A 15,229-nucleotide genomic window follows, 5' to 3' on the forward strand; every position below is an offset into this window, starting at 1 on the left:
AGGGACAAAGTCCAGTTTCCTGTTCTTCACCAATGACTGGAGGGGGCTGCACACACAATTCGGATTCTGGGATCAATCTCAGGGTTCAGCATTCCTTTGTATGCACAATTCCCCATCCAGCTCAGGAATATGTGTTCTGAGTAACAGGGAGAGTGTCCGGGCTGATGTCACCTTTATTTATTATTATTATTTATTTATTTATTTGCATTTTTACCCCGCCATCCCCGCGAACGGGCTCAGGGCGGCTTACACAGGGGCATAAGCCCATACATAACACAATATAAAACAGTAAAACCATTAGATCACACAAACAGATAAAGTGCTCTATGCAGACAAGATGGTCTCTGAGGATGGTAGCAATCATTTCCCTAGGTGAATTTGTCCTATCGATGGTCCAAGCCAGTCCAGCGGCATCAGTGCCATGCAAATTTATGGCCGTTCTTCTGGGGGCCACTCCCAACCCTGTTGTTTCAGTGGTGGTAGTAGTAGAAGTGGCGGCCCCTATATAAAAGCCTGGCGGAAGAGCTCCGTCTTGCAGCCCCTGCGGAACTTTACCTTCCTGGCAGAGCAAGGGTTTGAAGGGATTTAGGTATGTCTGGTAGCCTAGGCAGTCTATGGTACTGGTTTCCAGGGGAAGGTAACACAGAAATGAAACTGCTGAAACCCTTACAGTTTTGGGCATTACAGGACCTTTAGCCTCCTTCACGTCTGGAAGATGCCACTTGTCAGTTATTCCTACACAGCCTCGCTCTCCACGGCCAAGCCAGGCTACTGAGAAGCAAGGCAACGTGGCTGCCAGTAGAATTCAAACACATCCTGAACTTGGATCCTGTCTGCAGTTTAACTACTTGGCCCTGAAATCTCATTAAGATGTGTTAGACATTAGGAAGGAGAAATGTGTGTGTGTTTCAAAAGAAAAAAAAACAGGCCCTAAACGATAGAGAGGAGCGGGATGCGACTTTCCCTGCCTGGAGGCCTTTGTTCATGTCCCAGCTGGGCTTGATTAAGCTCTTTTGGCATTCCGGCACGTTTAGGAGTGCTTTGCTTCCAGCTCAGAGGCCTGGCGGAGTAACAGCTCTTCGTCACAGAGTCGGCTGTGGGCTCAGAGAGAGAGAGAGAGAGAGAAAAAAATGTTTCTTCATTTTTCCACCTCAGGAGGGAAAGGCTGAGGGAGAGAGGCGCCTAAAGGAGAAGCTTGTTGGCTTCTAAGATGTCAAGATCTCCGTGAGGACCTCTGTTGAGCTTACTCTGCAGCCAAGGTTAGAAACACCCTCCCCAGCACCCCAATCCCCTACTTTCTATCTGTCTTGCACACAGACACACAGGGGGTGGGGTGGGGTAAAGTTTCAAACAACAGAAAAGTTGGAGCAGATGGTTGCCATATTTCGGCAGTGACGTGGCCTGGAGACTCGCTTCCTCACTGGGGGGTGGGAGTCCGATTTCCAGCCTCTTCCCCAGTTAGAAACATGGCCAGCTGTGTTTAGCACCTCCAGCAGGTAAGGAAACTAACTCCCCCCCCCAGCTCCACCTGATTGAGAGCGAACTCTTAACATCTGCCTGCAATGCAGAGAAAGCTTCTGATTTGCTTCTCCCGGAGTTCCCTCACTCCAGCAAAGGAGGATGCTATTTTAGGCAAGGCAGAAACAGGGTCCACTGGAAGGCGTCTGGAGAGGCAAACAGTTCGGGCCAACTGAACAGAGGGAAGCGATTAGCTGAGTCTTGCTGCAAACCCTCCATGCCGCCACTGCGGGTCTTCTGTCTTCTCGCCTTTGGTGAATCCATGGAAATATCTGCTTGGGATTTCTCCTTTTGGTTCCAGCCTGGACAGTGATGCTTCAGTGTGACTTTGTTTAGACTTTAGGGACACTAGGAAGGTGGGGGGGGAGTGGGTGAAGATACTGTAGGAAGCTCTAGGAAAAGTGGAAAGGGCAAAGACACAGGCATTGCAATGTACAGAGTGCCTTTCCATAAATCCAGATGTATCTTGTGAACAGTTTCAGATCAGTAGCTGTGTTGGTGTGCTGTAGAAGGGCAAGATTTTAGTCCAGGAGCACCTTCGAGACCTACAAGATTTCCAGGGGGGTAAGCTTTTGAGAGTCGGAGCTCTTTGATCCGACTAAGGCAGCTTTTACTCTCGTAAGCTTACACCCTGGAAATCTTGCCAGTCTTTAGGTACTACTGGACTTCTCTTGCTGGCCTTATGGAAAGTGAATCTCATTTGACAAGACTGATGGAGCATGCTTAGGAAAAGTTGATTGTTTAAAAAAAACCTTAAATGCCAAACTGTATCATTCTAGATACAGCGAGCAGGACAGCGGTGTGGCCGGCAAAGGAGGATCATTATATGCCATCTTGGGTGGGTTTCAATTTATTGTTTTACTGTCGATAACTTTAATTATATGTTAATTTATTTTAGATGTTTATGAGGTTGTAAATCACCCAGAGCCTGTTTGCAGGTTGGGAAATTCATAAATCCAATAAAATAAATAAATAAAATAAAATAAATAATACTTTTAAATTGAAGGGTAGCTCGGGGGTGAATGATGTCGTCCAAGGCTTTGGTACACACAGCTGCAAGGAAATTCTGGCATATGTTTAATGGGACCTGTACCTATTTATCTAAGGCTTGAGGACCAGAGAGAAAAATATGTCTCTTTCCACCCTGGTTTAATCCAACACATCAGCTGGATTTCGGATCAAACAGGATCATCAATTTATTTTGCCCAATGCTCTGCAACAACTTTTTCTCCAAAAAATATGGTTTAATCACCGTATTCTAGGCTCGGGGACTAATTTTTGCCACTGAGCACATTTTTTACAAGGAGGTATTTGCCCCCAGAACATGCAGCTTGACTCACTTGCTGTAGTCATTCAGATCAAACTGCTCAGCAGATGGTAAACTTTATGGCATCGTAGGGCACTTTCCATTCTTACCATCTGTCTATCTACTTGTGTGGTCCAAGGTGTTTAGGGTGGTATCTGTAATTCTCCCCACCCAGTTTTGTCTTCACAGCAATCCTGTAAGGTAGTTGAGCTGGGAGTGACTGACTCAGGTTACTGAGTGAGATTCAGGGGTGTTTGGGGATTTGAATCCAGGTCTCCCAGGTCTTAGCCCAGTGCTCTAAGCACTGCAGTACACTTGTTCTCTTGAGTACCTGTGCAACCTCCAGCACCAAAAGTTTGGATCATTTGAGACTAGGTGGGAGATCGCTCTGATCCCCTGCAACTTGTCTGTAAAAGTGTCCCACCTTAGTTAATACGATGCATGTGGAGCTGGTGGATGGACCTGCACAATTTTCCTTCGTGCATTTATGCGACACAGGAATAGACCTATATCTCACTCCTGTGTCTTGATAGTCATGGCCCGATGCAGACACAGTACTGCCAAATTGCCCTCAGAGCAGCCCCCTTCCTTTTGGTGTAGTGGTTAAGTGCGCGGACTCTAATCTGGGAAAACCAGGTTTGATTCCCCACTCCTCCACTTGCACCTGGCTGGATGACCTTGGGCAAGCCGTAGTTCTGATAAGAGCTGTTCTTGAAAAAGAGTAGTTTCTGTCAGAGCTCTCTCAGCCCCACTTACCTCACAGGGTGTCTGGTGTGGGGAGGGGGAGGGAAAGGAGTTTGTAAGCTGCTCTGAAACACCTTTGAGTAGTGAAGGGCGGGGTATAAATCCAATCGCCTCCTCCTCCTCCTCCTCCTCTTCTTCTTCTACTTCTTCTTCTTCTTCTTCTTCTGAACTTCTTTTGATTGGCATGACCTGCTTTGGGGTGTTTATTATCTGTCCTTAGCGTATACCCTGGTTTACAAACCTACCTCTAGCCTGGTTGCAATCTTCAGTTTGATGTTACGGTTAATGTTATGATTGGTGTATATAGCGCTAGGCGTAGCTAGTTCCCAACCTTAATAGGAGGGGTGTGTGAGCTTGCAAGCCCCACCTGGTTGTCTGTGTATGGTTAGGAGAGCAGACAGTGATAAGTTGGAAATTGGGGGTGGGAAATGTCATGGGTCTTACTAAAATCATATCTTCAGATTCCCAGCAGATATTTCTTCTGAGTGTGCCCTCTGCAATATCATCTCCAGTTTTGCTCTTTGGTGAAATTTAGAAATGTGTATATTTGGGGATGAAGGAACATACGGGAATTTGAGAATCCTACTGATTAAGGATGTGCAAAAGCCCACCACAATATATACTGAGAGCTCTTTAAAGTCTCCTCTGTGTCTGAAACCCTTTAGGAAGATAATTTACAAGTGTCGTCCCACTAAGCCTGCCCTGGAGGTAGATGTCCCCTGGGTTCCAGAAGCAGTTTGGCATTTTCCCTGGAGGTGGGATGCAGGCCCAGGTAGAACTGCCACTGGGTTTTGCCAACAGCAAATGTCAAAGTGAATTTGGAGGTTCCTCCTCATTCAAAATCTCAGAGATGTTTTGAGGGAAGGTCAGTTTCAGGAGAGGGTATCCCACACTTTTCCAGACTGCCACTGAATTCTATTGGAAGCCAAAATGTGAAGCAAATTCAGAGATTCTTCTGCAAGGGGGGATAAAAGGGAAGCCCAAGACTCTTTAATTATCAACATTTCTTGGGGGAGAGAAGAGTCTGTACATCCATAGTTAGCTAATATGTGATGGAGAAGGATGTACTGCATACCTCTTCAGACTGCAGGTCTATTTTATGCTCCTCTGGGTTGGATCACCATGGATCCATTCCACTTGAGGAGGTGTATTCCCTTCAAATGAAAGAGCCTTCCTCTACCCATGGGTGTTTCCCCCCCCTTTGCTGCCGTAAGGTTGCCTTCGTGAAAAAGTTTCTCCATTCAAGTAGAAAAGCAGCCCCTCAGGGAGTAAATCTAATCCAGCCGTCTCCCTGGGGTGTTAGATTTCAGTTGTGCTGAAACTCTTCCACTGAAATCAGTGGGGCTTGCAAGTGATTTGTTTTGGCTGATTCATGCTTATAACGTGTAAACTCCATGCTATACAATGACGAAAGTTATTAACTCCTCTGTCTCTTTAGGGGGAAAAGGGTAGGAGAGAATAACAAGCTGTCTCTTGAGTTGGTCAAAAATGACCCAGATATCAGTAGCAGCCTTTCTGCTTGCAATACAAGATGTTTTCCATTGCTGCATTTTCTGAAAATGTCTCTTTGGAACAGCTGAACCACACAATAATAATCTCCCTCCCCACACATCAGTTCCTTATTAAGTGTGAAATTTCATCAGAGCGACTGTCCAGTAGCAAAAGGTAGAACAGGAGAGGAGAGGATTGGAGCTTGTGGTTTGTTGCTGGAGTGATGGGGCTATCACATTATATTTTATCTTCCAGATGTTTCATCCTTACAAAGGCTGACAGTGGTAACTGGGATCCACCAAGAGAAAATAAAGACAGGGGCAAGAGTAATTTTAACTACAGCCGTTACAGGAAATGTTCTTTTTAGTTCAGCCCAGAAAGAAGAGGTCCCAGAATAGCTTCACATCCAAAAAATTGCTAAACTGTCACTTCCCACCCCCGTCCTGAAAGCTCAGTTCCCCAACAGATGTCACAACTAAACAGGCCTCTACCCAAACATCCTTTCCTGCCATCACAGCACAAGCTGTCCATAAATTTCATTTAAAGGGAAAGGAGAAGGTGCATATCAAAGGTCCCTGCTCAGGCAGAACATGTGAAAAATTCCCTGGGAAGCTTAAATTGTTTTTAAAAGATGAGCAAAAATTTCTTGGTAGGGGCAATTGGGTTTGACAACAGCATTAACTTTACACCATTCCTTGTTTTCTATGCCTTCAAAGCTGAATAATGTGTGCAATGTGTTATGATTGTACAAACTAAGGATGTTTGCATAAATATTCATTTTCACTACTTAGCATAAAAGAGGTAGCCATGTGTCACCCAGGCTCTGACAGCTGAGGATACTGAAGAAACACAGGAAATGTTGGAGAGGATCCTTGAACTGTCGTCACCTTAAAAGGGGGGGGGGGCTTTGGCCACCTTTCTCCACCCATTGGGTTAGATCCAGACTACATTTTCTACTTACGGAAGGCTCTTCCATCAGTGGAACAGAACTTTCCTATATGCCCCTCTCCCAACAAAGCCACCCCCCCCCCGTTGCTCTGAGGTGGTCAGGGGAATTGGTATAAGGGGTAAATTGGGGATCTGCTTCAAGAAGAGGGAACTGACAGAAATTATATCTTCCCTTCTGTGAGTGGAAAATGCTGTCTGTTTCTAACTCATTGTCAGATGCTGCTTTTGTTTTGTTTTATATTTGTGTCTAATTTCCTGTAGGCATTGGGAATAGGAAGAACGGGGATCGTTATTTTAAGGAGAATTGGTTTTAATGAGCAGCTGTGGCTAAAAAGCATCCTTGGGATGTTGGTGGAAAGTGCCAAGTTGCAGCCAACTTATAACAATCCCTTAGGGTTTTCAAGGCAAGAGACAGGCAGACATGGGTGGTTTGCATTGCCTGCCTCTTTGTAGCAACCCTGGACTTCTTTGGTGGTCTCCCATCCAAATACTAACCAGGGCTGACTTTGCTTAGCTTCCAGGATCTGACAAGAACTGGCTAGCTTGGGCCATTCGGTTTAAGGCATCCTTGGCATAGGGCTCCAATAATTTTGAGTGGTCCTTCGCTAGCACTGACTCCTGCTCAAGGACCCTGACTGATTTCTGCATTTTAGGTGGAACAAGTTCCGCTCCTGAGCCACCTGACAGTCCATCATGTCCATTAGGATCCCCATCTTGTGCCTTGCGAGCATCGTCTTTGGTACCTGTCGAGGAGGGAAACTGCTTGCACCTGAAGAAGGTAAGAGAGATTTGACAGCAAAGACTGGCTGACACAGACCTCTGATGTCTGTAACGTGCTGTGTACTGACTGCCACAATTGTGTCACATTATTACATATCAGAGAATTCCTCTGAAATCAAAACAGCTCCTTCAAGGGCTGGGATGAAGGCCGGATTTCCAGGACAGAGCAGGATAGCGTCTGCATCCGCTATGCAGGCAGCTTTGGTGTGACTGTGTACACGTTTCACTTTTTTTGCATCTTAGGCAAAGTCATAATTCTGCTTGAATGGATGTTTGCCTCTTAATGAACTCAAGCTGCGCTCTGTCATTAATTAAGATGCCAGCTAAGCAACCTGAATGACATCCAACTGAAATGGTTGCTAAAGTTCTCTGAGTTTGTGGATTCAAGTGTCAGCCTTGATTGGACGTGAATATTTTCAGCTCCAGAGTAAGACAGAGGATACAAAAAGCACTGGCAATGAACAAAAATGGGATCCAAAACAATTGAGATGATATCTTCCACTGGACCTGGTGGGAGACAGGATCATTTGGAAGACTGAAGGATCCATTTTCTTTCCCTCAGTTTTACAAATACATAACAATCTTGTTAAGGAATCCTGTGGGGAAGGAGCAAGGTTTTGCATACTGACCTTTTCCATAAAAGCACCTGGTGACCATAGAGCTGTTCAGGTTGATGTGCTCCTTCTTGCTCCACCCCAGAGAGTCCCACATTCATTGTGGGAAGCTGATTCTGTATCAGCTTGCAGTGGCCACCGCCAGGTGTATAGAACAATAGCTCAAGCTTAACATAAGGCACTGCCTAGGGTAGGGTTGCCAGCCTCCAGGTGGGGCCTGAAGATCTCCCAGAAGTACAACTGATCTCCAGACTGTAGAGATCAGTTCCCCTGAAGAAAACAGCTGCTTTGGAGGATAGACTGTCTAGCATTATACCGGGCTGAGTTCCCTCCCCTCCACAAACCCCACCTTTCCTAGACTCCGAATCTCCAGGAATTTCCCAACCCAAAGCTGGCAACCCCAGCCTAGGGCCCCAACTCAATTTCCTCTAGGAATGCTCCTGAAAACTTCCTTTGTCCAAATGTAAGTTGCTTTGGTTAATTCCCATTTTTAAACTTTACATTGTCAATACAGGTGTGCACATTACTAAGACACAGCAGGCAAAGCAATATCAGTGTGCATCGTTACAGTTTTTTAATAAAATTATGCACAGAGTGGAGAAAGTAGACAGAGGGAACTTTCCTCTCCCTCTCCCAATGAATTTGATGGGCAATAGGTTCAGAGCAGACAGAAGGAAGTGTTTCTAATTGGCTCATAGAATTAACTGCTAATGAATATAGCAACGGCCATGAGTGTAGATGGTGGTGGGGGGATTCATAGAGGAGGAAAGGTCCATCAGTGCCTACTAGGCATCGTGACTAAAGGAAACCTCCATGTCCAGAGGCAGTAAACTTCTGAATTCCAGTGCTAGCAGGCAGCTTCAGGGAAGGCCTTGGCCTCTGTGCCATGTCTGTTGGTCCTTCAGAGCCAGGGGTCATTTCCTGCAGGAGTGCACAGGAGCGGAGCTCCGGCAGTAAAGAGCCCAGTAAAGAGCACATGCAACAAGCCCCACCCCCTGCTCCCAGCAGCCCTCAGTCAGAGCAAGAAGCAGCCAGGTAAGTTGTAGAGCCCCCCCCCCCCAGTCCCCCGGTCCAAAACAGTCCAGTGGCACCTTTAAGATCAAGTTTTATTCAGGTACAAGCTCTCCCTCCTCTGCAAGGACAGATCTGCACGTCCCCCCCCCCAATAGCTAGCAATCCAAAACAGTCCAGTGGAGAAGGTGGGTGTTGCCTTCTGACACACTTCCAGTGATGTCAGGGGTATATGGCATATGCAAATAAGTTATGCTAATGAGTTATGCTAATGAGCTCCTGCACCTCTTTTTCTACGAAATGACCCCTGTCCAGAGCTACTGGGTGAGGCAGGCTGCTGGACTAGATGAACCATTGGTCTGATTCAGTGGAGCTCAATACATACTGATGTGCAAGACGGCATGTGCATATTTAGTAAAACATAGTACAGAAAGCATCTTGATGCAGTCATCCATACAATCACATTAAGGTTTCTTTTATGAATTCATATGGATACAACTGTAATGGGCAGGGGACAGAAAACTCCAGCAAACAACACATGTTCTGGTTTTTAGAAAATTTAGAGTTTTTAGTTTTCTCCTAGTTAAACTGGAATGAGAGAATCAGTGAAATGCAGCATAGAGAAAACATATGAACAATCAGAGAGTGGAACTGAAGACATCCATTGATCTTTACTTTCAAAACTGGACCTCTTTGCTGTAAGTAGTAATAAAGGAGACCATGTCCCTGAGCATGTGTAAAATGCCTTTGGTTACAACTAACATCAGCCAGATAAAACTGTGAAGAAACACATTTTTTCTTTCAATGTTTGAGATGAGCAATACCTTCACTCAGAAATCTAGACAATAGGATGGTCAAGCTCCACCCCTGTTCAAGCAAGGAACAGAGATTTGGAGGTGTTAAATACTAGAGAGACTTCAGGAAGGAAATTCCTGAAGAATCTCGAGGAAAAGCTTCTCTGACCCGTCCTGACTTGGTCAGTGAGTGGGGAAAAGAGAGGTGATAAAACTCCTGGAAGCAAGGAGAAAGGTCTCTTTGGGTGCTGAGTCCATCAGAGCAGACAGAACTCTTAACTGAGGTCTGGAGGTGGTGGCCATTAACTATGTTCTGCTCTGGAGAGCTGGAGGAAGTTTCAAGGTTATGGAAACTCTGTAGAGATCTGTAACTAAAACTCTGTAGAGATCTGTAACTTCCTAACATCTGATAGGGCATGTATAGAGAGACAGAAGAACTGCATTCTACCCATTTCTTTTGAATCCCTTGCCCGGTCTGGTGCTGTGCTAAAAGTATTGTTGTGAACATTTTCTTTTTAATAAATACTTTATAACTGTTGATAGTGGTAGTGGTTCTCTGTACCACACAGACCTCCACCATCTTGGACACACTGTTTTAAAAGGAGTTTTGGGGGAAGGCAGTCATTTTGCAAGTGGCTATTCCTCCAGGGGTGCACAAGGCAGTAAACAGGTCCTGTGGTGACCAAGCTCTAGGCCACGTGAGACACAGAGGCAAAGCTTCAGAACTTGGAAGGGAAGCTGGGAGTCCTGACCCTCCCAGTGGGCGATTCCTTACAGCAATCAGGTGGTGGTAGTGGTAACCTGAGAGAGAAAGAAAAGCCTCTCCGGGTGTTGGGTAAACCTTGTAGGGCAGGGTGGAACAGGGCCTTAAGGCCAGAGCAGGCCCGTTCTGCCACAAGAATGGTAATAAGTTGCATGTGTATGTTGCTAATCAAGATGGAAACTCATGTGAGACAATCTTAAAAGAGGGGGAGAGGCCTGAATCACCTGAGATCAGCAAGCTGGTCTTATACACACCCTTGTGTAAGGCTTCGTCTGTCTATGAAGAAGCAAGAGTGGACAGAGTGGGCTGAATTACTTTAGACTGCGTGGGGGAGTTTCCCATTTGTAATGGTCTCCCAGGTAAAAAGTCCCTGCAAATAAATAACATATGAGGCTGAAAAGTTCTAACCAAACACTTTGCACACTATTCTAGTTTTCCACTTACAGGGAATAATTAATATAGGGGAACTATATTACCACCGGTCTGAAGTGATGTAGTCCATCCCACCACCTCATTCGCCTACATGTCCATACTAGGTATGGTTGCCAGCAAGTCTCTTCACTCCAGTGGGAGCAAAAATGGGGGGCAAAGCAACATCTCAATGTCACTTCTGTTTGCACCTGGAAGTGATGTCACAATACCATTGAGATCTGGGGAATTTCTGGAATGCCACAATGTTACTTTTGGGTACAGCTAGAAGTGATTTCATGATGTCACTTCCCCATTTTGGCTCCATTTTTGGAGTGAAGAGAAGAAGAAGAAGGAGAAGAGGAGGAGGAGATTGGATCTATACCGCACCCTTCACTACCCAATGGAGTCTCAGAGCGGCTTACAAACTCCTTTCCCTTCCCTTCCCCACAGTAAACACCCTATGAGGTAGGTGGGGCTGAGAGAGCTCTGAGAGAACTGCCCTTTTTTAAGAACAGGTGTGCCAGAACTACAGCTTGCCCAAGGTCATCCAGCAGATGCAAGTGGAGGAGTGGGGAATCAAACCCGGTTCTCCCAGATTAGAGTCCGCGCACTTAACCACTACACCAAAGTGGAAGTGGGGGACTGCAGCTGGTGGTGGAAGATTGCAACAACAGGCAGTCTGCCAAATCTAAGGCCAGGTTTACAAGAAAGATTTGAGCAGGGAAGAATCTGTCCCAGAACAGGGAGTGGAAGGCCTTGGGAGAGCTGTCAGGTCAGTTCCAGGACTCTGCAGGAGGAAATTCAGATGTGAAAGGCACGAGACACTCAGTGCCACTGCTGAATTAATGTGCTGCCATCTCTGACTGGCAGGTAGAAGAGCTACAAGGTGCATGTTCAGCAACACTTTGCTGTGACTGATAGCTGCCCTCACAGCTGCTGGCGTTTTGCTACAGGCGGTCCCTTGAGAGATTCACAAGCTGTCCGTGCTGCTATAGAAAGTGAGCTCCATCACCCTTTCTGGCTTATAACTGGATGCAACGTTATCTGTCAGTTCACCTCAGAGGCTGCTCTTCATTTCTGCGGTCCAGTTTAGGCAAATTTCTATATCCGGGGGGGGGGGGCACTCCGTTTTCCCTGCAGTGGCCTGAGAGTCAAATGTTTGTAACTGGCCTCTTCATGAACACCAGGGGTGTGCGCTTGGTATATACTGAGCTGAATAAATACCTGAATAATACCTTATAGGTAAATACCACTGCGGCTCAACTCCCCAGCAAAGGGGAGGTATTTAAATTTCTTCCCTTTGCTGGGGATTTGCACTGTGGAGGCAGCACAAGCCCCAGAGGAAAGGGGAGGTACTTAAAGTTAAAATACCTTCCTTTCACTTGCCGAGTTGCACTGTGGCAGTGCGCGATGAGTGAAATTCTCCAATGTACCCTATGGGGACACACCCCATAGGGTACAATGGATCAAATATGTTCGGGTTCCTGAATATTGACTTGAATACCAGTGGAATACCGATACTGGTATTTGGGTATATTTGGGTGTATGAGTATTTTTTGGGTCCAACAGACCTGAATCCAAAATAACCTGAATTTTTATTTTTTTGCACACCCCTAGTGAACACTATAGCTCTGTACACACATTATAGTGAGTGCATATGCAGCCCAGGTACAGTGTACGTTTTCTTTATATGTAGCTCTCTGCAGATGTTACGTTCACATGAACTGGGAGACCACACTGGGAGTATAAGTATGTGTGTGGAAAATCCACACATTGCCCGATTCACATGACATGGTAATCATGTGGGATCAGGTGCATCACAGGGACCATTCATTCTCAATATGTACAGTTGGTGGGCTCTCAGTTATCATGAATGCAGAGGGCTCATGCACTGAGTAATCCTCGCATTCTAAGCCCTGTACGCACAGCACAGTAAACCATGCAGACAATTTGTGTTCAGCATACATATTCATTTTCTTTGAATGTTCCTAGAGTTTATGCTGCTGCTCCATTCATGGGAGCCCACCAGCTGTGCATTTCAGGAGTGTGATTTGCAAGATTGCTGTATTGTGCCATATTATACGAATAGGGCAATAAGTGGATTTTCCATGCGGGTACATCTTCTCCCAATCTTCATGAGTGGAACACCAACGTAAGAGGGCCTCTGTGCAATTCTTATGTTAATTCAGTGTGTACAGCTGAAACACACAATTTAAACCCCTTATTTATCCAGTGAATGACCCCTGGTTTTATTTTTAAAGCAAATGTGCATTAGCTCTTTCTTACTGACAGATGTATGCATGCACTGTACTGTGCTGTGTAGTGTATACAGGGCTTAGATTCTATGCAGAAAATCAAAAACAAGACATAAATGTAATAATATTATCGTATTGTTATAATATTACAATTAATATTAAAATATTATCTCAATATTGTTATAATATCAATATGGTATAGTGATCAGAGTGTTGGATTAGGATTTTGGAGATTCACATTCGAATCCCCGTTTTGCTATAGAATCTCTGTTGGGTGACCTTGGGCTAGTTGCACACTCTTAGCCTAACTTACCTCACAGGGTTGTTGTGATGATAAAATGGAGATGGGGAGAACAATGTGAGCTGCTTTGAGGAGGAAGGCAGGGTATAAATGAAGCAAATAAATAAATGAATGAAGTGTGGACTGTCAGCCTCACAGCTGATCCTTCCAGTGAAAACTAAAGTAGCAGGTAAGCACTGTACACCACCCATCCGAATGAATGCTTTAATTTGCAAAAGATTTTCAGCTTTGACCAAGCAGGGACAGGGCATCTCCAGCAAGATGCTGCAGGGAGCTGTCTCAGTGTCCCTCTTCTGTCTTCTCCACTAACACGTTCATTTTGGTCAGGAATGAGAAGTGTCAGAGCACAGGATTTGGCAGGCATAGAAGCAGAGTGGGGGAAAATTACCTAGGGAATTGTGGTAAAGGAAACAGTAGCATACTTGTGGAGATAATTGCCTGTACTGGACTGCAATATATTGACAGCTATAAAATGGCATGAAAGTATGAAATATTTTATTTTGAATATAGAATAATTAAACCTTTTTTTAAGATGGTACATGAAAGTCCTGTGTGTTCAGAGGCTTAGTGAGGGCAGCATCCCAGGAAGAAGAGTGCTATTGCAGAACTGCATAGGACTTCTGCCAGCAGCTGCGTACAATAATCATATATTTGGCACTGCATCCTATTTTTAAGCTGTTTGCTGCTGTTCCTTCTGAACCCTCCCTCCTCCCACTCCATTTTTGGTTTTTATTGTTTCTCTCTTTGTTTCCCAATTGTGTCAGTGTGAAAGCAAAAGATCAGGAATTATTTCGAACAGCCACATTCTAAACTTCTCTGCCTCTGAGCAGTGTCACAAGAATGTAGAACAAGACTAGCCCATCTCACATGGGTGTTGTCACATACCTCCTGCTTGGTGCACATGATTTGTGCTGGCACGCAAATCCCTGGATGAAGCCTTAGGCTCCGATGGGTGGGCATTACTGATCAAACTGTTTTTGATGCCCAGCACCTACGTCATAAAAGGGAATAATATTCAGGCAGGTGATGAATAATTAATTGAGGCAAGTTCTCCCTCATTTTCTTTCCCAGTTTGTCTCTGAGCCATTTGGAGCATTGCTAGGGTACTGGGAGGAAACAGACTCCAAGTAGGAAATGGCAAAAATGGTGTTGCAGATTTTAGTCTGCATCAGATCCTTTGCAGTGCATTGATCTGGATTTCAGACATGGTCTGTGATGGCTGCATTAGTGGTGTAGTGGTTAAGAGCACAGACTTGAACCTGGGAGAACTGGGTTTGATTCCCCACTCCTCCAGTGAAGCTGCTGGTGTGACCTTGGGTCAGTCACAAGTTCTTTTGGAGCTGTTCTCTCAAAAGCAGTCCTCAAAAGAACTCTCTCAGTCCCACCTACTCATAGGGTGTCTGTTGTGGGGAGGAGAAGGGAAAGGAGATTGTAAACCGCTCTGAGACTCCGAGTGAAGGGTGCAGTATAAATCCAATCTCTTATTTTTTCTTCTTCTATGGGATTCATTGGCTGAGCTGCTCTGATGTCACAGAAGGATGGGACAGTCAGCAGGCAGAAGGGTCTCTGGCTGTCCTTGGCTCAGCTGCTCTCAGAGGCACAGGCAGAAAAGCCAAGTAGAGGAATGGCTAGAAGAGGCGGGGGCTTGGGAAGACAGAAGACCAAAGGACAGGTGAGGAACTAGGGAAGGAAAGCTGTAAAATGGATTAATTCAGAGCAGGAACAGGATGGGATGTTAAGAGGTCCGTAGAGCAAACTCAGCTGAGTGGCCCCTGCAGTACAGATGACACAGAAGGGGCCAGTTGGTTCAGCTTCCTCCTGGCCACCAGAGACCCGGTAGGGCAATGGCCCTTTAAAGGGCCCGTCCACCCCCAGGATGGAGGAATGTGAGGAAGGAAAGACCAAGGGTAAGATGGAGGGAAGGGGAAGGGGGGAGAACGGCAGGTAGCCAGGAGCTGCAGAGGAAAGGAGGGTACTTCACATATTATTTGGAAACCCCAGCCTAATCTTTGACTGCAAGCCTGTAATTATAGTTTTAGTTTTAGTGCTTGATGTTTTCTTGGGGGGGGGGGAGGATATCTATCAGTGGTAGGCAGGACTTTTTTGCAGAAAAAGCCCAGCAGGAACCTATTAGCATAATAGGCCACACCCAACAGCCGAAACTTATTAGCCTATTAGGCCACGCCCTGACAGCACAGCACATTAGCATATTAGGCCACACACCCCATGTTACCAGAAGTGTGGTCATCCAGCCACACCCACCTTTTGCTTCTTATTCTGTTGACCTTGTTTG

The 15,229-nt window shown here is 45.6% G+C and overlaps 1 protein-coding gene across 1 annotated transcript in view; it reads left to right on the top strand.

Moving 5' to 3' along the window:
• The first annotated feature begins 1,129 nt into the window (after positions 1-1,129).
• COL16A1 (collagen, type XVI, alpha 1) overlaps positions 1,130-15,229 on the top strand; it is a 213,974-nt gene continuing 199,874 nt past the window's right edge. The window contains exons 1-2 of the mRNA XM_015408105.1: positions 1,130-1,259; positions 6,661-6,785. Of these exons, the coding sequence (XP_015263591.1) occupies positions 6,701-6,785 (85 nt within the window). The 5' untranslated portion in view covers positions 1,130-1,259; positions 6,661-6,700. The remainder of the gene's footprint in view (positions 1,260-6,660; positions 6,786-15,229) is intronic.

The sequence above is a fragment of the Gekko japonicus genome, unplaced genomic scaffold (genome assembly GCF_001447785.1).
Source record: "Gekko japonicus isolate JY-2015 unplaced genomic scaffold, Gekko_japonicus_V1.1 scaffold36, whole genome shotgun sequence".
Taxonomy (NCBI): Eukaryota; Metazoa; Chordata; class Lepidosauria; order Squamata; family Gekkonidae; genus Gekko; species Gekko japonicus.